The 26806-nt window shown below is 40.7% G+C and overlaps 1 protein-coding gene across 1 annotated transcript in view; it reads left to right on the top strand.

Moving 5' to 3' along the window:
- TES (testin LIM domain protein) overlaps positions 1–26094 on the top strand; it is a 52027-nt gene extending 25933 nt beyond the window's left edge. The window contains exons 3-7 of the mRNA XM_006265776.4: positions 16667–16919; positions 18193–18519; positions 22509–22724; positions 23216–23374; positions 24657–26094. Of these exons, the coding sequence (XP_006265838.1) occupies positions 16667–16919; positions 18193–18519; positions 22509–22724; positions 23216–23374; positions 24657–24848 (1147 nt within the window). The 3' untranslated portion in view covers positions 24849–26094. The remainder of the gene's footprint in view (positions 1–16666; positions 16920–18192; positions 18520–22508; positions 22725–23215; positions 23375–24656) is intronic.
- Positions 26095–26806: the final 712 nt, after the last annotated feature.

Genomic DNA, 26806 nt, shown 5'->3' with positions numbered 1-26806 from the left:
CTTATAATTGCATACAAGAAAAACTCATTAAATACATTGCTTATCAGTATACGGTTGCCAAAAGCAGCATGTGCTTAGTAATAGAAACCAACTAGGAAATTGATTAAACACACTTGATAAAAAGCACACTGAGCATCACTATAGAACACATGGCCCATATGAGGTGATGGGAACATACCACAAGGATAGGTTGATGCAGCTCATCTGAATAAAATAAATGCTAGTGCCCATTGCAGGGCAGCCCCTCTTGATGCCAACTCTTTTTCAAGTCGTTGTGAGCTGCTGCTACATTTGGATACGTTTGGACTTCCTCTTCATTTACACAGTTGAGCTGTGTCTCTTTCCCATTTCCAATAATTCCTGTTTCATCACTAGCCTTAAATGTCTGGCAGACATCACCAAACAGGGCCCTTAACAGTTCATCCAGAATCCCTCTGCCTCATGTATGATTGTGTGGCCCTGCCCTCTGTAAGGTGGAGCTGGACCAGGTTGCCCTGAGTCTCATCTCATATGGTCTTTTGGAGGATCCCAAGACTTCTCTCTCTCTCTCTCTCTCTCTCATTAGCACATGGATCCTTTTGGGGGGGTGGGGGGAGTATCTGGAGAACACACATGCTGAGCTGTGTGGTGACCACGGCTTGAAACACTGATTCTATTGGGGCCCAGTCCAGTGAATTTCATATAGTAAATCATGAGCCTTTTGGTTTTGGACTAATAGCACATATAATTTTGTATTATATAAAATGCTGCTTAAAATTATGTTTATTAAGTACCTCTGCTAAAACTTGCAGCAGTTTCACAAAGGAGAACAGTGCCTTAATTCTGCATGAACTAAGTCTATGGGTACCTGTAATAATTTGACAGTTTTCTAGGGGTGTTCTGAGTGCTGGACCTTATTACAGCAGAGGGGGAAGTAAGGGGTAGGGGGAGAGATCATTTTTGGTTTAATTGAAAACAAAGAAATAGAGTTCTAACCTGGCACAACGGTAAACCTCACTGTTCTTTGCTATCAGATTCCCTTTGTTGTCTCCTTGTACAAGGGTTAGATTGTAAGACCTGTAGAAGCCATGGCAATCTAGTATTTGTATTATGCTAGAACATAATGTCAGGGTCTGTTGTACTAAGTCTTTTATAAATACAGGCAACCCCTGCTTAGCGCTGTTCCAGTTAGCGCTATTTCGCTATAATGCTTATTTGAAATTAATACCTGATTTCACTTACCACTCGGCAAGTTCCATTATAACACTCGTGGTTGCCATCTTGGGTCATTAAAAACAATTGCAGTTGCCATCTTCGGTCATCAAATACTTCTGGTTTCGCTTAACGCTTGTTTCACCTCATGCTCAGTCTTTCAGGAACAGATTAAGAGTGCTAAGCGGGGATTGCCTGTACACAGCAGTCTTTGTCCTGAACAGCTTATAAGCAGGTGAAAAAGAGTAAAGAACAGGTGGATTAAAAACAATACTTGTAGCAAAACAGTTTCTGCGCTGTTGAGGTTCTTAGATTTCACTGTTGAAGAGCTACTGTCACATTAAGGAACTTGGCAGAAATTTATGGGTAGGGATGGCAGAACTTTATTTTTAATAATTGTGATGGATAATATCGCTGTTTGTTCTTAAGCATTTATTTTCATTTTTATCCTTTTAATTTTCAGAATTTCATGAAATTAGAGGCCTGGGGTGCAGACAATTTATTAATGGCAAACATAACTATTGTAGGACTGCCACCAACTGAATGGCAGAGCTGCCACTGGTCCTGGTTCTGCTCGCCTGTAGCTCCCTTGTCCACTTTGTTCACTTCCTCTTCTGTTCTCAGTCCCCTGGGGCTTCTGGGAGTTGCAGTCCAAACTATAGTCAGCACAGTTCATCACTCATCACACACTCCATCAGCCGTCACTTTCTTGCATTCCCTTTAATAATCAAAATGTATAGATTGTTGGAAATATTTTTTTCATCTGTCTGTGAGAGAGGTGAAATAAACATTTACTAATCTTTTTTTTTTTTTTTAACTTGAAGACTGCTAAGTCTTCTATTATGAGGCACTAGAAACAACATGCGGGGAAAAGCACACAGAAACATGCTGGCCAATTAAAAAAAAAATCCCTCAAGATTGTCCCTTCTGGAATGAAAGTAAGAATCCATCTTCTATGTAAGAGATCACTTGAGTATGGATAGGCCATTAAGGCTCTTGGAAGGCAAGTAGTTGTCCAGCTCTGTATAAATGGAAGGGGGAGTTCTTTGTTCTGATATAGAAAATGAAGACCTATGTGACACAGACATCTGAATCTGTTCTTCTAGCCATGCTAGCTTGAAATAAAAACCTTGTAATTTTAAATGGCAATCAGATTGTCACACAAATGAACAAAACCTTACCTTTGAATTTACTGATCAGCCTAATTGTATATTCATTTATTAGATGGGCCTTAGGTGAAAGGTAGAGATAGTAGTTAGAAATTCTGCTGTTGTGCCTGGAAGTCATGAAGTAGATCTTTAAACCTATCGTTCTGCATGCTTGTCTGCTGTGTGTGTACTTTAGTCTGTTTGACACAAGTCTAGCAATGCCCTCTACTGGATGGAACTGAATCTACTTTTCAGTGAATCAAATTTGTCTTGCCCTTTAGTGTCCTACCTGAAAAGACTGATGCACTGCGAAGAGGAGATGGGTATTCTCCTGCGTTTGGGTTCAGAGATCTCAGAATCTCTAACTAGAGAACAAGATTGAGAGCATCCGGCAGTGCCTTATCAAATGCACACTAGCTAGCTGGGGCCAGGCACTTACTCTGTGTCGTTCTGAAGTCCAAGGCTAGAAAATATAATTCTCTCTTTGTCCAAGCTTCAAGATGGTTTAGAAGGTGGAAACAAAAGGTGTTATTCTGCAGCAGCACAAGTGCTACAAATAATTTATAAACGGTAATAGAAATACAACTGAGAATGTGAACCAAGATGGGACGAAGGCTGGAGCAGGGGAAAAACTACGTCTCTGTACTTGACATGTGTACTTGGTCTTTAGTGATGGCCATAAGTAGTGTGGAGTTCAATCATAATGCAATATTAACATAATTATGAGACTTTACAATTGTCCTCACTGCTCGCTTCCCCCCTCTCCCCAGTCAGTCCTATAAAAAGGTCAGACTAATGCCCTCTGTCTTCTGCCCATTGCAGAACTGATGAAGCTGGGGTGGAAGTGAAGGACATGCTTACAGGATGGCTTACATTGTCAGATCCTGCTCAGATGAGGAATAAACAATTTACACCCTTCATTCAGGCAGTCTCCCAAGAATTTTAAGTTTATGACAATTATAACAAATAAGTAAATTGAGAAAAAGGTTCCATGCAGTCTTATTAAAATAAAGTAAGGAATGACCTGACAGAAGCAATGCTATTCAATAGGCAGCCCATGAGGGATTAAATAGTGGCATGTGGGTTTTGTGTGATGGCTGCGTTGGCACAGGTCTGGAAGTGAAGGGATGAGTGCTGCTGCTACTCAACTTGGGGTCTTCGATCACTACTTGCAGGTCAGATTGGCAAAGGAAAAGGGGGCCCCTGGCAGAGGCATTCACCTCTTCGGTTCTTATGTCAGCCACTCCAACTGCTGCTCTGCTACCAGAGATGGGTTGTCTGACGTGCAAAAAGCCCCACATTTTGGATCCAGTCTGCAGGGCCAAATAAGTTGGGCAGCCTGGTGTGACGTATGGTTCCTGCACTGCACATTAGCAAAATTAATACACTGCAGTACAAGTTCTTACAGACAGCAAAACTTCCCTATAGAATTTTGTAGGGAAAGAGAACTTTGTGCACTAACCAGCTGTTCCTTCTGGTAATATCCTATAATATGATTGCATGCCTTTCCACTAGATGGAAGTGTAAGCTCTGAAGTCGCAAATGAAAGCACCATGGACTGTCCTGATATGTCTCTTAAAATGCAATTTGAAGAATTTGTAATGCAACGTGAATGTCACAAGTTACTAGTCATTTCTCTTCTGGCTGCTAGTGTCATGGAAAGCACTATTGGAAACCAGTATTTTGCAAATAGGAGATGCTTGCAGTCTTGATCTTCTGAACTTGATGCAGGCCAGAGTGGGGAATAAGAGTCATCTCTGCACTGATGTACATGGCAAATAATAATTGCATCTAAAGTCCATGGTAGAGTTTGATAGCATTAAAATTACATAACCATATGCCACTTAAGGTAACTTACTATACAGTTACAATATAGCAATACTAAAGATCAGAACCAAATTTCTGGTAGTCTCTGAGATAGCACTTCACTTTTGTGCCTAATGAGCTTTTTGAACCTTTTTTGCAGGATGCATGTTAAGTGTTGGATAGGAGAGGAAGCTCTAGTTAATAGAAAAACAAGAGATAAGAAATTTCATAAATGAAATCTTACTACATCTAAATCTTATCTAAATGACACCTTCCAGGGACCTCTGAAACCTGGTTTGCAGTCATGCCCTCTATTCTTCCTCCAACTCCCACTACTGCTTTGCTCCAGGGTATGGAATGGAGTGGATAAAAGAGGAAAGTGAAGAGGTCATTTTACCCACTCCGCCATTTCCCTCCGCTTGAAGGGGGGGGTCCTAAATGGATCTCAAGACTTAGCCTAAAAAATTGATACGATATAACATGTTAATGGGTTGGTAGGGAAGTAACTCCTAAAAAGCATTTAACACTAACCAACTGTTATGGAACCACCAATTTTTAATAGAAATCCTGTAGCTGCCACTAGTTCTCTGTGGTCTTAGGCAAGTCACTTAAATCTCTGTGTCCTAGTACAGTACAACACTGGCCTCACAGATGTGTTATCCCCTGTTTGTAAGGTGTAACATACTGTAAATAATAGTCTGCTTACATATACAAGGTTATTTAGTAACTTGAAGACCTCCACACTCGGCAAGTGCTTGATGGGAAAGTTTGTGGAAGGAGTAAAGCCTGAAAGTTGTTCTTTCCTGATGTTTGTTCTTTTTTGCTTAAACAGTGAGCAGGGTATTAAAATGGAGTCTGGTCCTTAGTGAAATCAAAAGATAACAATATTGAAAGTGGAAGAGAGGGGGAGTGAATAGGGAGGAGTGGGGGGAGGGGGGGAGATAGCATGCAAAAATCCTGTCCTTGAGCAGGTGGACAAAAAATAGACAATACTTTAACAGTTGGATACGGGGAAAACTATGAGATTGTGAAAGGGAAACAGTAGTGTCAACCCTACTGTTACGTGTCTTGGACAAAGGCCACCTTGCGTTCCACCAGCCTTGGAATCTGTCAGCAGCAGATTAGGAGCATGCATGTAAAGTCCTAGTAGTATTCGCAACTCACAAAAAAGGCCATGTGAAAGATGCCATTTCTTCAGATTCTTGATTGTACTTTAAAAATACAGGTCAGTTTGCTGCCAAAGTGCACAAAATGGCTGACTCCTATGACTGCTAAATCGGTTCATCTTTTAAAATATGACAGTTTCTAGTAATAGAGACTAACATAAAGGAACTAAAAATAAGAGCCTATTCTAATTGTTAAAATGTACAAACAATAAATGAAACAGATGACAAATGGAAAGTATGAAAATCCAAAGAATATGCCAAAGCTTGTGGAAAGCAAATTCTCAAACACAATGTAAATAAAAATCTGTTGCTGGCCATATAAGGTGGCTTGTGGAAGTGGTCATACGCAGTAAGCCTGGTGAGATAAATCATTCCATCAAAGCCTTTTAAATAATTTTGATGGATAATATTGATGTTTGTTTGTTTCTAAGCATTAATTTTGATTTTTATCAATTTTTAAATTTTCAGGATTTCACATAATTAGGGGCGTGAGGGACAAACAATGACAAACATAACTGCTGTAGGACTGCTGCCAGCTGAGTGGCAAAGCTGCCATTAGTCCTAGCCACATTGAGGAACTACATGGTGACTTAAGGGAATGACATTTTTATACATCTCTAGTATTTATAAGTGTTTAGGTTCTCTTACAGCACAGACTAGCATCAGCTGCAAAGATAAAGCAGCAATATGTTAATTGGACTTGAATGCCAAAAACAACCTGGAGGTTTGTTTTGCAGTGTGCATTAAGACCACAGGAGCTGTCAGTAGCCAAGGCTAACTTAAAAGTATATGATGGTATGATTTCAGTACTTGCTGGACAGTATAAATTATAAGCAAAATACGTTGCCTAAAACTTTTTGAGCAATAAAAGCAACAGTAAGACAAATTGCAAGGAAAAGCATACATAAGCCAAAAACACTAACCTTTGGATACATTATTCCTATTGTAACCATACAAACTAAATAAAAGGCATTTAACTAATTTACTGTGGCACTTCTGTATCAGACCTGCTAAAAATAACTTCAGTTTTGAAGGAGTAGGATGTCTTTTAGCTATATTGGCCCTGGAAATAGATAAGGCAATTCAGCTTGTCCGGTGCCTGCTTGTAGAGTGTATATATAGAAACTGTAAGGGGATTAATAAAGCAAATAAGGGGAAAAAGTATCCTTGCCAAAGGCGTGGTAACCAAGCTGTATGAACTCCATGGTAGCCATTGAAGAAACCAGGCAAGTTGTGTTTGTATAGTCACAAGCCATATAAATGGAGTACTGGAAAAGCTCACTATTGCATACAAGCAGTGGGTGATATATTTTTCTGACATGGCAAAAACAAAAATATTTTTAGTACTTGATTCTAAAGAGTATACAAACAGGTACTGTGAAATAAGGAAATCAGGTACTTCACCAAATTCTGGACACCCACAGCTAGAGAGAGCTGGTTGAGTACTGTTTAGTATCATCTCTGAAGCAAAGTATCCATAGAAGGAGAAAGACTTACTGACAGAACTTGCAGGTACTAGCATGATACAGTCTGTCATTCTGCTTTGCAGACGGAAAGGTGACATGGCAGAAACTGGGACAAAATCTCCCTCGCCTATTAACTAGATTCACTTCTCTGGTTCCAAATTAAAACAAGCTGAAATTGCAATTGATTACAGTATTATATGTGGGCTGCTGCTTGTCCTGCAGAGGGCTTCAAGTTAACTTAAAGAAGTAAAAGCATGACAATAAATGCCTACACCAAAGTGTATTAAGACTTGTAAATTGAAAATTATTTAATGCATCTTGGGCAGTAGTATAAGATGGGGCATCTGAGGCAGCAGCCCAAGGTGTTGATGTAGGAGGGGTAGGGAGTAGCAGCTCCTGCTGTGGCTGCATGACTGTGCCAATGACACAGTGGCAGCCAGAAGTTGCTATCACCTCCACACACTGCAGCTGCTCAGAGCACCATACTGCCTCTTTGTGCCTCTGGCCTTGGGACTGGAAGGATCTCTATGACAACTACTAAACAAAGATGCAGCATGGACATGGTTACCACAGCATGATGCAGTCATCACGGATCTGGTGACCAATCAATCCATCTAAAATAATTATGGGAGCTAGGAGAGCAGCCATGCCATGTGCTATACCAGTGAGATGAGATTTGGACTGTTACTTGTATGAGTAAGTGTGATGTCAAGGTTGTAATTGTCAGTGGAATGAAGATGTGCCCAAACTGAAAAAAGATATCCTGTGACAACTGTCACATGGGCAAAGGTCACCCATTTTATTCAAGGACTGAGGCTGTTCAAATAGAAAATGACCATAACCCACTAGGGTACCTTTTTTACAAAGCCACTTCTAGTGGCCCCTGAAACTAGAAAGCTAAAATTCCAATGTACAGCACAAGAAAGGGACTTAATGTACCTGATTCCTCTTTAAAATAGGTTTGCAGTATTGAAAGAAGGTAACTAAAAAAGAATGAGATGCTTAACCTAATAGTCAATGTTTTCCATTTCTTTCCTGCATTTCTAACTCGAATATGAACTAACTTTATTGTGGGGCTTTAAAGAAATAAGGGCGCAAACCATAACTTTATTTGCAAATACTCATGTTTATCATTCACATTGGCTAGAGACACTACAGGAGAAGTGAGGCTTGCCTTTCTAGTCTGCATGATAAAACAATAAAAGGTAGTTGAATCAGTATCTTGAAGCATAGTGTAGTGGCTCCAATGGCCACATTGACATAGCTTCAGGACCAGTGGGGATTTAAATAGCTTGTATATCAAAGTGCTCTGAAATAGAAGCCTATATCTGAAAAGCTAGGACCACCATGTACTGACCCAACAAAAGCAAGGATAGCCAAGGCTTGGTGACCAGTTGTGATACGTGGAAAGGAGGAAGCTCCATGATTTGGGGGGGGATGCGAGTAGCAATGGACCTTTTCATTAACCCTCCCCCCCCCCCCGAAATTGCCTCACTGTTAGTAATTAATGTTCATATTTCTGTTAAGTAGGCAAACTGGCAGACACTTCCATAGTAACCATAAGCAACTAGACTTTGAAGCATTTTCAACAGCCCTAATATCCCAGTTTAGAGAGCCTCTTGCAGACTTCGTCATTATCTGTGCAGTTTACCTGGGAAATGAGGTCAGTTGCATTGAATGACCACCATACTGCTGTCTTAATCTGAATTGAAAGTTAAATGCTGAGAGAGAGAGAGAGAGAGAAAGCAAGACGAAAGAGAAAAATATATATTGTTAGCTGTTTATTGATAAACACATACTCCCACAGGAAGTCTAATAGCTGCTCAGGACAATATTTAATGTCAAGACCAGAAGTGTAGCAATCACAGCTCTGCTCCTGGGTTAATGCCATGCCCATCACAACTGTGCAATCAGCCAGTGCTGCAGTCAGCTATCGTGCATCCTCCCACAAAGGTAGTGCCTAGGGCTGCTTCCGCAGTCACATCCCAGCCCTCAGTTATGGTACTGAGACGCGCACACACCTTGGTACATACAGTAGTAGCATTACTATAGTCAGTGGTATTAAAAGGAGTAAAGAATTAAAAAATTAGAATAAAAAAAAAAAGTTATGCAAAGGTCACAAGTGTGCTATGACTGACAAGTTTAAGACTTGTAGAACTGCAAACCAAAGACGGATCATTTCCTAAAAGCAAACCATTCACTTGCAAATAAGCTTCACATGTTGGTCATAAATGCTGCTTACAAACTGAAAAAAAAAAAAGGCATTTTAAACTCTGCATACCCTTGCACTGAGCCCAGCACATGCCCAGAAGAGGCACTGGGTTAAGTTGGACCCAGCTCATCCAACATTTTTATAGCCCTGGTGCTTAGCAGATCTTTTTCTGTACTTTTATCTAATAGTTGATTGAATCCGCTTTAGATAAAAGCACCAAAAAGCCTTGCTGAAGCACCAGGTCTAAACAGATGCTGCGGAGCTGGACTGAACTAACCCACTGCTGCTCCCGGTAACGTGCATCTTGGTTTGTTGTTTTCTACATCTGTCAACAGCCAAAATGTAGTGGTAGGAGGCAATATTTTGCTGAAACCACCAAACATTTGCCCATTACAAACAGAAAAGAGACCAGAATCTGGAGGAGGGTGAAATGCATGCACCCCTGAAACTTGGCCACTGGGACAAAAAAGAAACGCTAGTCTAGACGTGATGATAAGGCATTAGAATAGAATCTAGGAATATCACACTATCAGGAGAACCACGTACTAGGAAATCTGTCACAAGAAAGATTCACGTTGGCTTAAACATCATATAGTCTTGTGTTTACCTCCCAAACTTAGTACAGTATTGCACAAAGCCTAAACAAACAACCCTCCCAGTCCAAGAGTTAGTTACCATGGCTACTAACCAAGTTAAAAATGATCAAAAAAAATATTGGAAAGGAGGTCTGTGTGCATGTGTGTGTGGTTATAATTATATGTAGAAATTATTTTAAGGAAGTATAAGAACATACTAAATATAAGTAGGTTGTGATATGAATATTCAGTCTTAAACCAAACGTTACAGAAATGATGGGGCATTATGTCATTTGGGGAGTTTAAAGCCTATATTTAGGAACTGTTCATTAAATAACTCTATGTTTAGAAACTGCTTAATAAGTGGAGAGCATGTGTGGAAGAATAATAAAAACTGAATGTTATGCCGTCTATTATGATTAATGGTGAGCAATACAATTATTTCAGTAAATTACAGTAAATCATAACCTCCCTCTTTTATAGAATGTTAAATATATCGCAGAATGAGAAATAGTTTTTAAATTGTTCCAGATAGTGAAAAAGAAATAATTCTGGGGAAACTTGTTGGCTACAAATGTCCAACTCGGGATCCTTACAATTCTAGTTTATTAGGCAGATTGAAACACTGTAATCATAAACCTTGGGGTGGTCCCCACACACACATGCACACACATACATACACACAGTAGCAGGCTACAGAGTCAGGTATACCTATCCTATAAGCACTGGAGTCTGCTGTCGATGGCCAGTCGAGGCTTCTTTCAGCGTGGTATCATCCTCCAGAAGGGGGTCGCCGGCTGGTCCTTCTGGCTGGACAGGTCTGGTCGAGTTGGAGATCGAGATCAAGAGGGCAGCACTGAGGGTCACTTTTCACTGCCTTTTATCTGTCCCTGGCAGACTTTGGTGACTCCCCAGTTTTCAGGTTTCCCCAATCCAGGGGTCATTGACCCTCATGGGACTTCCTCCCCCCCCCCCCCCTCGGTGGCTACTGGACAGCATCTGTCAGCCCCAGGGATCGTCCGCATGTACGTGCAGGTTTGGGAGTCCATTGATGAATTTAGAATAGGGCTCTGGGAGTAGTCGATCTGGAGATATTCAGCCCAAAAGTTAGTCTCTGGCACTGATTAACTCAGGCCAGGGCTTCTAGCCCTTGATCAGTGACATTTAGAGATTTCCCAGTTGCTACATTGTCTTCTATTGAGTTCTTCCGTTGGTTGATCTGCAGCTTCCAGGTGATAATTGCTGCCTGCTTCCATGTTACACATTCAATCACTGATTCACTCGCTCTTTCAGAGGCCAGCCTGATACAGGGAAGGGCAGTTTGATTCCTGCCCTTGTTAACATTGTTACAGTGTATAATTTACTTATGAAACTAAATACATTCAGTTGAAAGGTGAGGAGTATAAAATATAAGCTACAAATGCCATGGCACACAAATAGATAAAAATACCAAAATACAAGTGGAGATACAAAATGCACACATACAAATTTTAAAACACAATTCCTTACCTTAAAGTGAAAGAGAGAGGAAGGAAGAAAAGGTAGAAAAAGAGAAACATATCCAAAGAAGGGAGAGCAAATGCAGGCAAGAGAGAAAGGGGGCTTTCTGCTACATTATTCCCCCCCTTGACATCAGCCTTACACAAGGGTGATGTCACTATATTGTTTGAACACCATTGTTCAACTATATAGACAGGAGGTGTGTCATCTTCAGCTGGTTTGAAGTTAAAACAAAACTTAGGCAGTTAAAAGATATTGACAGAGAAAAGCCTTGGGGGGGCAGAAGATAAAATAACATAACGATATTCTAAATAGCATTTAAATCCTTAAGAGAAGTACAGAGAAAAAACAAAAACAAAACAACCCCCCCCCCCCAAAAAAAGTACACATGACCCTTAATAAATATCCTTTTGCTAACCAAGTGGAATATAAAACCTTTTGAGAATTGCTGCCCTTGTTTCAAATATCAGAACAACTTTCCAGTCCAAGCGGATGGAAGTGTTCTGGTCTGGGATCCACAGACAAGTCCAATTTTTAGATGAGGTATTACCAATTACCCTTATTATATCTTTATGATATCATATGTATTTAAACTGTGACAACCTAAAACAAACCAAACAAACAAACACAAAACATATAACAAGACAACACAAACAGACAAGACAATTTTTGCCATGGCTGTGATGAGGAAGATGCTGCTGGTGGTAATGAGGCCTCACGGTTTGTCGGTCACCTTTGACTACACTGTGACTTCTGCAAAAGAAAACAAACACACACAAACCTGCCAAGGAAAACTCCTTGCAGTGGCTGATTATTCATATTTACAAAGTGCAATGCTGACATGTGCAGTGGCAGTGCACACAGCATTTTCCATTCTTGGGGGTGCTTTTCTTTTATACTGAAAAAGTGGAGCAATAACCTACAGGATGGTGGCCATCCTAAGTTGAGGATTTTTCTGGCCTTTTCCTGCCTCAACATCGAGGTGGGCACTGATCAGTCCATCCGATGCATATTTTCCAACGGCTCAGAGCCGTTCCTTCCTGCTAGCCAAGAAGGGTGGCCGGCAGGATTAAGAGATTGGTTACGCTGTTCCTCGAGGGTCAGGTGGTTGGTGGCTCACTTTTTTTTTTTTCCTCCAAGCTGGGTCACTGGGATGCTCTGCTCATGACACAAGGAATCCTGTTAACAAGGCTAGATCCAGGGTTAGATCTGTTCTGCCCCCTTAAACAGTTTCTTGGGACACGTACCCATTTTCCTGATTTAGGTCCCATTTCCTCCCGAATACATTTAGTGCAGCTCTGGTGTTCAGGAGTGCACTGGTGTGCCCTTGAGTTCCCACCATAACAGGTATTCGGGGTCTCCCTCCTGGATCCCAATTGAGGGTCCCCAATTTCTCCCATGAGCCAGGGCTTTGCTCAGGGGTCTCATTACGGGGGCTCCGTCAGTGCTCCTCGGAGACCGGGGCTGAGGCTGCTACCCTGTTAGAAAGGGGAGGTGCTGCTCCCTCCCTAGTCAGCTCTGCCATTCTGATAAGCAGCTCGGCTAGAGGCTTTCCATGCCATCTCCCTTTCGGTTCCCCATCCTGCATTAAAAACTTCCAAACTGCTGACCGAATCCCATTTTCCCCCTCTCTTTCCTTTGATACCCTTGGGTTAACCCAGTGTGGGCTGGGGCAATAATTTGGACCCCCAACCCCCCTATCAGTTTTGGGGTAGGCACTTTGATTAGAATAGGTAACCATATAATTCATCAAGCTTTACTCTGAACTGGGTGGCTGCAATCGCCCCCCCTTGACATCCAATTAACCTCTCTGCATCCTGAGCCCGGGCTAGGACTTCTCCCAGCACATACCTCCCAGTCTCTCAGAGCGGCCCCATCAGTCCAATTATGGGCTGATGCATGCCCTCCTGTACCTCCTTCCAAAACCCAGGAGGGTAATCTATACTTCTTATGTCTGATGTCCATTTGTTCTCCTTGTCTAGGGGCAGAACCGTCCCTGACAGCAATCCCAACATAACACACCGGATCACATAGTCCCTAACAGGTTCCCCAGGTGTCTGGTGGCTAGCCCCAAACTGTCCCTTAAATGTCTTTCTCCTCAAACTGATCCCCAAACCCACTATGCTCCAGAGAATATTGTCTCCCCCAAAGCTGTCCTCCTTATCCATAGCTGCCTGAATCTCTGGGGTGGCGCAAGCCCTTAGTAGGCGGTGCCATTCCCGGACACTCAGAGTTTCACACTCCACTACATTCAGGAATTTCTGCAACCACTGTCCCAAATTCCTAACGTTAGCAGATCCCAGGGTCTTGCCCAGGGCTGCTAGATCAGCTCCACTGAGGGGGACCATTACCTGTGTGGTTTCTGTGGGTTTTCCCTGAGCATCCCTAGTGACTGAGGTCCGCGTGATTGCGCTCACCTCAGGCACCAGGGTCCTTTCCTGATCTGACTTGGGGTCTTCAGGAGAGGGCTCCCCTGCATCCTCTGGATCTCCCCACATCTCCCCACCCCAAATCTCTCCCGGATTGAAGGGGGTGTCTGGATCCCTGGCTTGGTCTCCCTGGATGACAGCTGCTACTTGCAGGCTGTGCTCCTGGAGTTCCTTTTTCAAACCGTTAATGGTATTTAGACAGGGGCCATAGTTAGCCTTGGCTCCCTTCTCGGCTTGGTCTTTAGCCATTGTTTTTACCAATTTTTGCAAGGCTTCTCGGCTAGCCTTTTCTTGGTCCAATAATTCCAATTGTTGGGCATTGTCTTGATTTATTTTTCTCAATTGCTCATTTTCATTTTCCAAGTTCCGAGACAACCCCTTTAGAGTCTGATTACTGGTTTCCAATTGAATACATCTATCTTTTAGAATTTGGATTAGCTCCTTCTTTTCCTCAATTTCAGAGGCTCGCTGAGCTTTTTCCTCAACTGCTGTTTTTACAGCATGCCATAGCAGCCAGACCAAGGCACTGTGTTGCCTTTGAACCGAGGGTTTTTCACAAAGGCAAAATCTTTCAAATTGGGATTCGATGTCCCCTATGGAAAAGCCTGGGGTGCACGCATCCTCCCTCCATGGGCTGGGTCCACCCTTCAGAATCTCCCTATGGAGAGGGGAAATTTCCTCCCTCCGTACCCACTTATCTTCTTGGCCTCCTGCTCCAACCTTAGGGGTTTTTTTCCTAAACAAAGACATTTTCCTCAACATGCCTCTGCCTGTCAGTTTCCTTGAGTCCTCGCGCTCCCAACCAACTCTGCGCCTGCCCCTGCAGTTCTACAACCAAATCCCTTCCTTGAGATATGCCCACCCCCTTGGGTGACAACTAAATCCAGACCCTCCTTGAGTCTGCCCACCCCCTTGGGTGACTATTGCCCACCCACCTCCGTGGACGTGGGTCCTATCTGGAGACAGTCTCCCCAATTAACAATCCGCTAATAATCCTAGAATAATGCCCGCATTCTCCACCAAATAATGTTGGCTACAAATGTCCAACTTGGGATCCTTAAAATTCTAGTTTATTAGGCAGATTGAAACACTGTAATCATAAACCTTGGGGCTGGTCCCCATACACACACACATGCGCGCACACACACACACACACACACACAGTAGCAGGCTACAGAGTCAGGTATACCTATCCTACAAGAACTGGAGTCTGCCGTCGATGGCCAGTCGAGGCTTCTTTCAGCATGGTGTTATCCTCCAGAAGGGGGTCGCCGGCTGGTCCTTCTGGCTGGACAGGTCTGGTCGAGTTGGAGATCGAGATCAAGAGGGCAGCACTGAGGGTCACTTTTCACTGCCTTTTATCTGTCCCTGGCAGACTTTGGTGACTCCCCAGTTTTCAGGTTTCCCCAATCCAGGGGTCATTGACCCTCGTGGGACTTCCCCCCCCTCGGTGGCTACTGGACAGCATCTGTCAGCCCCAGGGGTCATCTGCATGTACGTGCAGGTTTGGGAGTCCGTTGATGAATTTAGAATAGACCTCTGGGAGTGGTCGATCTGGAGATATTCAGCCCAAAAGTTGGTCTCTGGCATTGATTAACTCAGGCCAGGGCTTTTAGGTCCTGATCAGTGACGTTTAGAGATTTCCCGGTTGTTACATTGTCTTCTATTGAGTTCTTCCGTTGGTTGATCTGCAGCTTCCAGGTGATAATTGCTGCCTGCTTCCATGTTACACATTCAATCACTGATTCACTCACTCTTTCAGAGGCCAGCCTGATACAGGGAAGGGCAGTTTGATTCCTGCCCTTGTTAACATTGTTACAATATATAATTTACGTATGAAACTAAACACATTCAGTTGAAAGTTGAAAGGTGAGGAGTATAAAATATAAGCTACAAATGCCATGGCGCACAAATAGATAAAAATACCAAAATACAAGGGGAGATACAAAATGCGCGCACACAAATTTTAAAACACAATTCCTTATCTTAAAGTGAAAGAGAGAGGAAGGAAGAAAAGGTAGAAAAAGAGAAACATATCCAAAGAAGGGAGAGCAAATGCAGGCAAGAGAAAAAGGGGGCTTTCTGCTACAAACTTCCAACCCATTAACATGCCATTTCCTTCATTCTTTGGTCATTCACCTTCTAATGGGTTTTTTGTGCTTTAAATAGGGACTTTGACCATAGTATTTTAAAATTTGATTTTGTTGTTTTTATCTCCTTACGCTCTTAAAGAGATTAAAATAAAGTTACTACGTCAAACTTGTTTCAAAAGTAGATGGTAGAATAAGTGGTTCGTTCTTTTTAAAGCTACAAGCTGAAATATTAGTTCCATTGTCTTTCTAGGCCAGGCAGAAACTAACAACAATGTGGTGTGGATGCAGTTTCTCAGTCATGTCCAACTTGACCAATTTCAATATACCAAACTGCTTATCTGCTCCTTAGTACAAGAACCAAGCAGATCACACACGCTAAAGCAGCTCATCCAGTTGAAGACCCTGCTGATTTATGTGTGAATCCCTTAATTAAAATTAGGTAATAAGATACCAGCTTGTTCCTTTATGGCAACTAAAGTCAACTGGGTTGACTGGGTTGTTGTGTTATACATTAAGGAGGATTCTGTATACCCCTTGATTGGGCACAGCCTCTTGAACTTTTCTGGTACAATGCCTGTTGGAGTTCTTACTTGTTTGAAACCCCTCTATAAGGCTTTTCTTCTGTAGGCTAAACACTGTCCCATGTATTTTTTTTTAATACTGATATATAATATGAATTTGTTTTAATTCCTTCATGTACTTTTCTTGATATTTGTATTTTTTTTGCCTTTAGTAAATACAGCATTATCTGTTTTAAATCTCTTTACACTAACCAAACAATGTACATATGCAATAAAAGATGAGTGAGGGAAGTATAATTCTCTGTGGACAAAAATGAAGTTTTATAAAACTTGGGGATCAAACAACAAAATAATACAGAAATGATTGGGAAAAAATCTCAACGGTGTTCTCGGTTTTAGAAGGTTCACCTGGAAAATGCTGTGTATTCATATACAAATGCTGAATAAGGAGGTAGTGGTTATGTTTCGTTGGTGGTTCTCTTTGCTGTGCATGTAACCAGCATGAGCTGCGGCCTACACCTGGGACGCATACTCAACCTGCCTTTTTCTAAACTTCTAGAAAAATATGTCGAAACTGTAAGTGTGGTCAGGAAGAGCATGATGTCCTCACAAGCAATGAGGAAGATAGGAAAGTGGGAAAACTCTTTGAGGATACAAAATATACAACCCTTATTGCAAAGCTGAAAAATGATGGTATTCCCATGTACAAACGCAATGTAATGATACTGACTAATCCAGTAGCTGCCAAGAAGAATATAACCATCAATACTGTGACTTATGAATGGGCTCCTCCTGTTCAGAATCAGACACTGGTAAGTATGATCTGTCTTTTTATTTGCTTAATGGTAACATTTTATTGATGTCCTTTCATGGTGATTACTAAGGGGACATTGTAACCTTTTAGTCTTTGTGGATCTGTTGTATGTGGTTGGATCCTTGTGTTTTACTTTAATTCTTGTCCTTCTTATCTCTTATAAATCCAAGCGACTTTAAGATCTGATCTTCCTCCTCTTCAAATAAAAATATGTTGGCTATTCAGTCAGTCCCATTACTCCCAGTGTTATGAAACATTTTAATGTTGATTTCCTGACTGGAGATTTTGGAAGGAGATGTGCTTGTGTCCTTTGTAATTGCACTCTAGAGGATTTTCAAATTCCCAAATCTGCCTATTTTAGAAAGACTTGGGGGGGAATAAAAGTTAGATGAACTGTTTAAAAAAAAAAGCATGCAATTTATGTCATTGTTTAAAGTTAAGGGAAACAGTCTTGCACATTTCTTTTACTGTATATGGTAAGAACAAGTTCAGTGTTGACATCCAAAAGGAAAGCTCTCTTGAGTTTATTAGCAGCTGAACCAGATGAGTTGCTTGGATAGCCTTTTGGGGAGTTTAACTTTACTACTTAAACTTGAATTGTTGACTTTATGTATCACAGTGTAATGTGATCCATAAGTGGAGACAAGCTATCTGTAGTCTCCTTCTAGTTTTCTAGGATGCAGTATCCTTTTTCAGTGACTTCATTTAAAATTACATATGTGAACTTTGCAGGATTTAGCATTTATTTACAGGGGATTTTTTTGTTTTGTATTTGGTTTACTTAATATGTATCCTGGTTTTGCTAGAATTATATGTAGCTCTGTGTCCTGTGCAAGCTGCTTAGTAAAATTCCTTGCTTCTGTCTTCACATCCCTAAAATAGTTACTGTACAGATATGTCCAAGCTCAGTATTTTTAGACAGCTTTGTAGCATTATGGTGCTACATAAATTTTAAATATTGTTTAGAATTATTCCTTATGATTGTAAATAACATGCTTTTTTCTAAATATTATTTATGGCTTGACCACAAGCTTGTCTTTCACTCGAGGCAGAAGCCAATTAATGCATCTACTGAGCTTATTTCTGACTACTATATTTTGGGACTCAGTGCGTGTAGAGAACCTTACTATTACTATAGAGAGAGGATCTTACTATTAACAAATGTTATGTTCTCTAATTACAATAAAGGTGGCTTTAGTAATTTATTTGTTTAAAAAGCCAGATTCCATAATTAAAGTGGCATCTGATATATCTAATTCTTCCTGGTTTAGGCTAGACAGTATATGCAGATGCTTCCAAAAGAGAAACAGCCTGTGGCTGGCTCAGAAGGCGCTCAGTACAGGAAGAAACAGTTGGCTAAGCAGCTGCCTGCTCATGATCAAGATCCTTCAAAATGTCATGAGTTATCTCCTAATGAAGTGAAGCAGATGGAGCAGTTTGTGAAGAAATACAAGAATGAGGCACTTGGTGTGGGCGATGTCAAGCTGCCTGGTGATGTGGAAGCTAAAGCCACTGACAAAAATAATGGTGACAAAAGCACCTCAGCTGCTGTAGGAGCGATGGAGGACAAATCAGCAGGTCAAAAAGGATCTCAGTATGTAAGTACAATAGATAGCTGGTAATGCAGAAAGGTAGATGGCTGAGAGAGTGTTCAAACTGGAAGTTTAACCTGCTGAGCTTGTGTGTTACCCTGAAATGCTAAGAGAATGGAAAGAGAAGAAAGTATTGAAAATATCCATTAAAATATTTCAGTAAGAACCTGCTACTCTTAATAATATTTAATAATGGATAGCAAATAAAAATGTCTCTAGATCTCTTCTTCCTGATTACATACAAAATTGTGCCTTAATCTCTCAATATAGGATTTGCCAAGGTTGTCATGGATAGGAAGAGTGCTCAATATTTTATTGATATTAAAAAAGAATGCTTAGGTAAGGGGAAAATACTCCTAGTAGCCTGTTCTGTCTTCTCTTGCTTGGGAAAGGAATAAAATAATGTAATTTATTGATTATGTGTAGGACTGAATAAGACCAAACTGAAGTAGTCTTAATTTTCTTCACTAATCAGATTCTATAGTTACTGTTTTGACTAGCTAGCTTTGTATTTTGAGATCCACATTTTCTTCTCTGAATGATCTTCAGTTCCACTCAGTATTGAAGACCAAGGCATTAATTACTATTATTAGTAAGAGTGTTTCTGTTGTCACAACAAAGCATCTGAACTGGGTCTTTTAACAGAACTCTGTTCCACAAAAATGAGTCAAGTAAATATTCCCTTCTGTTTTTCTACATTCTTAAACAGCTACAAGCATTTTAGTCAAGCTTTCTTTGTTCCTATTAGAACATGCAAACTCTAGCTTCCTTCCTCAGATGCCTGTGCATGAATACAGAATAAGTTCAGGATAACTAAAGTAACTTGTAAACAGTATAAATTGCAGCAGTCTCTTACAGATTTACCTTTCTTGCTTTGCTTTTGAAGGTTAAAGAGCAAACAGTAGTAAAATTACTGGAAATAAAATCACTCAAGCTGCCTGGAAAGAATACTCGCAACAATATCAAAGTGTTTTGAGTAACTGTGGACTATCTTGGAAAAGACATAAAATAATGATTGGGTAGACAAGTAATCTGTAATATGAGTATTCATTCTTGTATTTTAACAGTTATGATTTAAATAGCTTGTGTATCCCACTCATGGGCAGATCCAGGATTTCTTAAAGGGAGGTTCAGTACACCGCCCCTCAGACCACAGGGGGATGGGGGCAAGGTGTGATTGGAGCTCCCAGGTCAGTGGGGGACACTGGATAGCCAGGCAGGGATCAGATGCATTAAGGGAGGGACTCAGCCTCCACTGACACCACTGCTGCTGTTGCTGGCTGACCTGGAGGACAGGAGGGAGGAAGGTCGGGGTGGGTAGAGCCAATCCTGCCCTGGTCTGGCTGTATGCTGCAGGGAACAGCTGTGCAAGGGTCCAGGTTTCTAAGGACAACAATAATGGGATATGCATTCCTCCTTCCAACCCTTGCTCCCTGTCCATTATCCTCCCCCTCTGGTGTCCAGTGGCTGGGAGCAGGCACTGGAAGGAAAACATATTTGCAGATGCCACTAATCCCTGGCCAAGCCCAGCTTGGCCCCTGCAGTGCAGTGCAGGGCAGGCATGGGTCAGAAGCACCTCTGGCACTCCCTTGTGCCTGCAGCAGCCAGTGGCAATGTCAGTGGTGCACAGGTTCCCCTTTGCAGCACCTGCTCCAAGCCAGCAAGAAACACTTGCAAGGAGGGGCAGACAGGGGGCAGGTGCTGGAAGGAAAAACCTGTGTGCTGCCACTGCTGTCCCCTGCTGAGTCCAGCTACTCACAGAGCTGCAGCCCACAGCTGCAGCAGGGCAAGAGTGGCTCTGGGGCACACCTTTTGTGCACAGATCATCCAGTGGCTATGGTGAAAGGAGGGCTTGTCTACACCACTACACACACCCCCAACACACCTATGTGTAGATTCTGCAATTTAGGTTTTTTTTCACATTATAAAATTCTGTCCAATGTATCCAACGCTTGTAACATAAGTATAGATGGATGCACTTAAAGCACTTAATCTGAACATCTGTTAGCATCCAGTCATGTATGGGAGAGCAGAGGACTGGGATATCAGGTGTCTTTCATACCTGACAGTAGAGTATGGCTGTTCAAGTTCAATTATGTGGATGGAGATCTTCCTTGTAGGTATCCAGTCTAACATCTTGCAGAAGAGGCAGTTCTCTTCTGCAAGAAATCTCTTGAACGGCTATACACTCTGTGTGCCAGGAGAAAACCCTTTCTCCCAACAAATGTAACGCCTGTTCATGGCCATGGTAGAATTGATAAATCTTACAACATGCCCTAAAGGTCATGTGATCTGGATTACATTTGATCAGAAGAGGGAGCACTCTTCCTTCTTCACAGAAAAATGCCATACTGCCAGCTAGGGCTGTGCAAAACAGCTGTGTTTCATTTCCATTTCTGATTCGGCCATTTCAGAGGGACAGCGATCCGATTTGATTCAACCAAATCTGTTTCAGAGTTTTGGTGCTGTTTCAGAGCTAATTTCAGATCGGCCGGGGAGAGGCAGGCACAGCTGGGTGGCTGCAGGTTCTCCCACAGCTTCTCCAGCTGTGCCTGCCTCTCCTTGGGTTGGAGGAGCTGCAGGAGAAGCCCTATACTGCCCTGCCTGGCCCCAGCCTCCCAGCATTGGAAGGAAAAAAAAAAGTCCTGCATTCACTGCCTATAGCAACGGCAATCAGAGCCTCTGAGGGCTTGCGGCAGAGCCCCTCTCCCTCCCCGCACAGCGCAGGGCAGCCTTCTGTTTCATTTCGGATTTGGTGTTTCAGGCGCTGAAACAGGCTAAAACACCTCCAAACCAAATGGCTGCTGAAGTTTCGTACAGCCCTACTGCCAGCTGCCTCTCATCTAAACATCCTAGAAGTTTGTAAGCTCAGGTACTTTGGGTGAGCACAGGTACCATGGTAACATAGTGCAGATAATGATAGTGGACATTAGTGACCTGATGGGACTGGAAACAGGCCTGGTCTGGGGTTTAGCAGTCAAAATGTTTTAGAATTTTCCCTTTCAGCTGTTTTATAGGCCCAATTTTTTATTTTTTTTACTCTTTTATGTGCATGTTTATGTGAAGTGAGAAACTGAATATATTATATTATATTATTGACAGGTACTTCAGGAGAAAAATCTAAAGGAGCATAGAGAGCAGAAATTTATAACAGTTAGTCATAGTAGAAAGTTCAGATTCATACTATAGGTATGGCATGGGGAAGAAACCACACCATGAGACCATAGATCAGACATCCAAACCAACTAGAGTACAGAAATAAGTAAGTGATGAATAGACTGGAGAATTATGTTTCAGTAAGACACATACTATCTGTTCTTTTGACTGGCTGACGAGCATTTCAATATATATAAATATTAGTAGAAGAATATCCCTAGAATTTTTGGAAACTATTTGTAGTATAATTGTGTTTATAATTTTTTCTCTCTCATCCTTCTCCTGTCCAAGATTGATAATTGGACAACAGCCATATTCAGCTTGGCAGAACTGGGAAGTAGTCCTACACAGTAATTTTGAAATAGAAACCACAAAGTGTTTCTTCAGCAGATTTTTATACCATTGTAACTCATAGCTTCTGGTATGTTTCACCGGTATAAGTAGAAAAAAATCAGGTCCAGAGAACTGAGCTAATGGTTTAAAGTTCACCTTATTTCATGGATGCTGTTTTTGACACTGCAGAAAGTTGTAGTAAGATGTGCTATTTTACTTTCAGACTTTTCCAGGAGCCATATTATACTTCTAGTTCTAATAGACTTATGGTAAAATTATCTGTGTAACTAGCATGAGAACTCTGCCTACATGGCATATGCCTTTTTGTACTGTTTGGTTGAACAAACCTACATTTTGGCTTGGTACAAAATTTAACACTGACCATAGAAGTCACTCTGTCTCTTTAATATTAGGCTACAAGTTTTAGGCTGGGAATTTACTAAAATACACATCATGAATATATGTGCCCTGTTGTTTAATGCCTTAATTTGAATGGCTTCCTCTAGTCATGCTACCGCTGCAACCAGAATATGAAAGAAGGTGATCCAGCCATCTACGCTGAGCGTGCAGGCTATGACAAACTGTGGCACCCAGCTTGTTTTATCTGCTGCACCTGCAGGGAGCTTCTAGTAGACATGATCTATTTCTGGAAGAATGGAAAACTTTATTGCGGAAGGCACTACTGTGACAGTGAGAAACCCCGATGTGCTGGATGCGATGAGGTAAGCAAGACCTCAGTGTGGGTATTTGGCATATAACAATATAATTCAGTCTCTCCTCCTGAAAACACTCCTATATATATAAAAAAGTACTTCTTTTTCTTAAAAAAGAATTAAATGATGGCCAAATACTGAAAAACTGCACTACAATATACTAGCTAGCATGTTATGCTGAAGTCTCAGTTATTTTCTCAGTGAGAACACTAGGTGGAGTGTCCTTCCTAAATTATACAAATATATGAATGCCTAATGTGGAGAGCAAACTGAATAATGCCATTGGAATCTACTGCTTTTACCAGAGGAACTGGAGGCCTTTTAAAACAAAATCATGCACATTAACATTAGATGGGTATGTTTCTAAAAATCATCTGGATTTGAAAAAAAGGGTCTAAACCCATCAAATTTTGAAAAGTTGTGACATACTGCAGTACAAGCTGCCTGGAAAGAAACACTGTTCAGTACATAAATTGTGATGTTTTGTTTTTTGCACACAGTTGATATTCAACAATGAATATACCCAAGCAGAGGGTCAAAACTGGCACCTGAAACACTTCTGCTGTTTTGACTGTGACTGTGTCTTGGCTGGGGAAATCTATGTCATGGTAAATGATAAGCCTGTCTGCAAACCATGCTATGTGAAGAACCATGCTGCGGTAAGATACTTGAAGTCATTTTGAGGTTACAGAAGAAAGAAATGTGTACAGTAACTGACACTTCTATACAATGTTTAGTCATTCTCTCACTCATATGTTGGACAGAAATATCCAAGCTATGAATTGTTTGGGCCAAAGTCAGTCAGTTGTCCTCTGCTTTCATAAGGTATTTAAAAGAAGTGTATCCACTTAATCTACTAGACAATTCAGAAAGCACATAGAATGTAAACTTGAACTAAGGCATTCTAGAAGGAGAAAAGTATGAAAACAGCTATATGTATCTCTGTTTGTATTGACCATTTTAACTCCATCATATTTAAGGAAGGTAGATTATATTGTTTTGATTCTGAAAGCTTGTTGATCATTTGTTTGGCATTTGCTTGACCAACATCATTTAGAAATATACTATTCACTATTTCCTTTGGCTCCAATGAGGGCCCTGCCAGATCAAGGACTAGCTCATGTGGCTCCATCCAGCAGTGGGTTATGGTGTAATGTTCTTAAAACCCAGCAAATCTTTTTCATAGTGCCTTATAAAATAGAAATTGCAAAGATGCATAGTGCCACTGTGGGAGATGAGACAAGATGCCCAAGGAAGAAAGATGTGACAAAGTAATTTTGGGGTTGGTGTTGGGAACTACTGACAGTGCTGATTCATGTCATGACAGTTCAAGTGGTAAAAATACAAGCGAGAAATCTGTTGCTGGTGTGGGACTACAATAACTACTCACCAGTGTCAGTGCAGCTCATCAAGTCAGTCCCGTGCTGTATTACTAGTGGCAAGTTGTATCCATAATGCTCACACTCCACATCTGACATCCATTAAAGGCTTACACTTAGCAATGTTCATTTGTAAGTGTCTAAAGGAATCCAGAACATTTAAGGAGACCCTTATACAGTAGGCAAGGATACAGTTATTTCAATTCAGTGCAGTACAACACAAAGTTATGATGCTGTGCAACTATAATGTTTTACCTTTAACTATCTCAACAATTATGCTTCTGAAACTGCTTAGCGTTAAGATTGTCTCTCTTTTTTTCCCTGCATTTTGGGGTTCTTCTGTTGTTGTGCTTTTTTTTTTTAACCCTAGTTTTCCCTCCTCTAAGCTGTAATATCTGACCTATATTTTAAAGCTTCCTTCAGTCCTAGAAAAACACAATATTTCTTTCCTTTGATATTCCTATCATTCCCAACTACTAATTCCCATTACTTTTCAGGAGTTCCAGTTCTTCTAAAAATAAGAGAATGTATGTTTATATGACTTTTATTATATATTTATCAGGTCTGTCAAGGCTGTCAGAACGCTATAGATCCAGAAGTTCAGCGCGTGACCTACAACAGCTTCAACTGGCACGCTGCGCCAGAGTGCTTCGTGTGCTCTTGTTGTAGCAAGTGTCTCATTGGCCAAAAGTTCATGCCAATAGAAGGAATGGTCTTCTGTTCAGTAGAATGTAAGAAAAAGATGATATCTTAAGATGAGCAACATGCACACCTGAACTTAAGTATTACCATGTTCCAAAGTCGTTTGCATTTCTACTGTAAAATGTAATTTTGGGGCATTTAAAATTATTGTACTTATTAAATGGCATATTCCCAAAGGCTTTGATTAACTAAGATATCTGCTCTGTAATCATCTTTCCTTAATTCTGAGCAATACTTTTATACTACTTTCTTCTTCTGAGTCCTTATACCAAACCTCTTTGTATCCTTGAAATGTAGGAAAATATTATATCGACTGTATTCCTTAAGGGCTCTCTTCACCAAGATTTCCCTTTTATCTCTCTTTTTAAAACTTAAAAAGAAAATGAAAAACTTAAACCCAGCAGAGCATATTTCTTGCGTGCGGCTTTTTGTCTGTCTGTTTACATATGCTTTAAATAACACGTGTGAGTTTCCAACTTCAGCTGTGCCAGTAAATGAATTTACCAGTTTTAAATCATTCCTGCTTTCATCAAGCACTTTAAATAAAATGTTTAATATCACCAAACAAGAACATGTACAGTTTTATAGAATACAGGTGGGATTCCATCTCAGCTTATGTCAGCTTACTTCATAACTTTGTTTTTTTCTGGGAGTATTTCATCTTTAGTAGTTTATATGAAATCAAAAGAGAACCGTTTTCAAGTTTGAGTATATGAGTGAGGTCTCCTGTTAATTCAAAATGATAGTTGGGCCAGTCTGATTTTGGGTTTGTGTTTGCAGATGTTCTAAAAAGAAAACTGAATGAGCTTACCCAGTATTTGTAAATGCCTTTGCCTTTGGAATATCTGGTGAATTTTATTGAGAGGGGAATGGCACAGAAGGGCATTTCTGAGAATCTGGTGTTCTGTAAAAGGGCTTTAAATTTAGAACGATCTGAAATGTTATTCAAAAGTTAGAATGATAAATCATGGGTTCTTTGGAATAGCTGAAATTAAATAGTCTTCTTTCAAGACTTTCAGTATTTTTATTTGAATAAAAATGAGTTATAGCTATGTACTAATTTTGCTTACTGTGCAACTCAAAATGGATTGCCTCCTTTGATTTTTTTTTTCCCTCTTCTAATAACAATTCTGTTATGAAACATTTTAACTATCTCTGTCATAGGGTTGCCGAACAGAATGAAAAAGCAGTTGGCCTTATATAAAACTATGCAACATTTAAATTCACCTCTTTTTAAAGATTAAAATACTTGTGTTTGTATATTAATACTCACAAATAAAAATGCTTTGCTCACTTCAGTTTCATAGTTTTTTTGTTCTGTTCTTTGTTAAACTGCTGTCATTTTGTCTTTGTTACAGCAGGGGGAGTTAATTTCAAGGACAAAAACGGCCTTTGTGTAATTATTACAAGCCTTAAGCTGTTCTGAAGAAGACAATATTTGATTGTGTTGTGTTTCTACACTATACACTTCAGAAAAATGAGATCTAGTCAACCAAAATGTATTGATTAGGCTGTTAATCTGAATTAACCTTTTTGCTCAGATAAAGACTAGTTCCAGTTATGCTCCAAAAGTCTTGTATTTAAGATGCACAACGAGGAATCATGAGTTTTGTTATTTTTCTCAGCCTGCTTATTAATCTTTAAAAAATGTTTCACAATCCTCTTGAAGTACTGCAAAATAAGACTTGCTACACTACATGAACAGTTACCAGTTTAATGTTACTGCTTTATATTCATAAACACAGGTGTCCTGGTCTTTTTCTTATGGAAAATCATTCTGAGCTCAGAGCATTCTGACAAGCCAAAAGGAAATGCCTAAAGTACATGAACCCATGCCACTAGGGCTACAAGTCTGAAATCTTAACATGCTCAGATGTTTTCAGCTGCTACATGGAGGGAACCTTCAGTGAAAAATCAAGAAGTTGCAAGAAGTAAGGGAAGTAACTCCTCAAACTAAATTTCTTAGAGTTTGCTCTGAACCATTTTCCCCTCCGAGGGTGTGTCCACACA

This window comes from Alligator mississippiensis, chromosome 4, assembly GCF_030867095.1.
Source record: "Alligator mississippiensis isolate rAllMis1 chromosome 4, rAllMis1, whole genome shotgun sequence".
Classification (NCBI taxonomy): Eukaryota; Metazoa; Chordata; order Crocodylia; family Alligatoridae; genus Alligator; species Alligator mississippiensis.
This window is presented reverse-complemented; position numbering and strand designations above follow the sequence as displayed.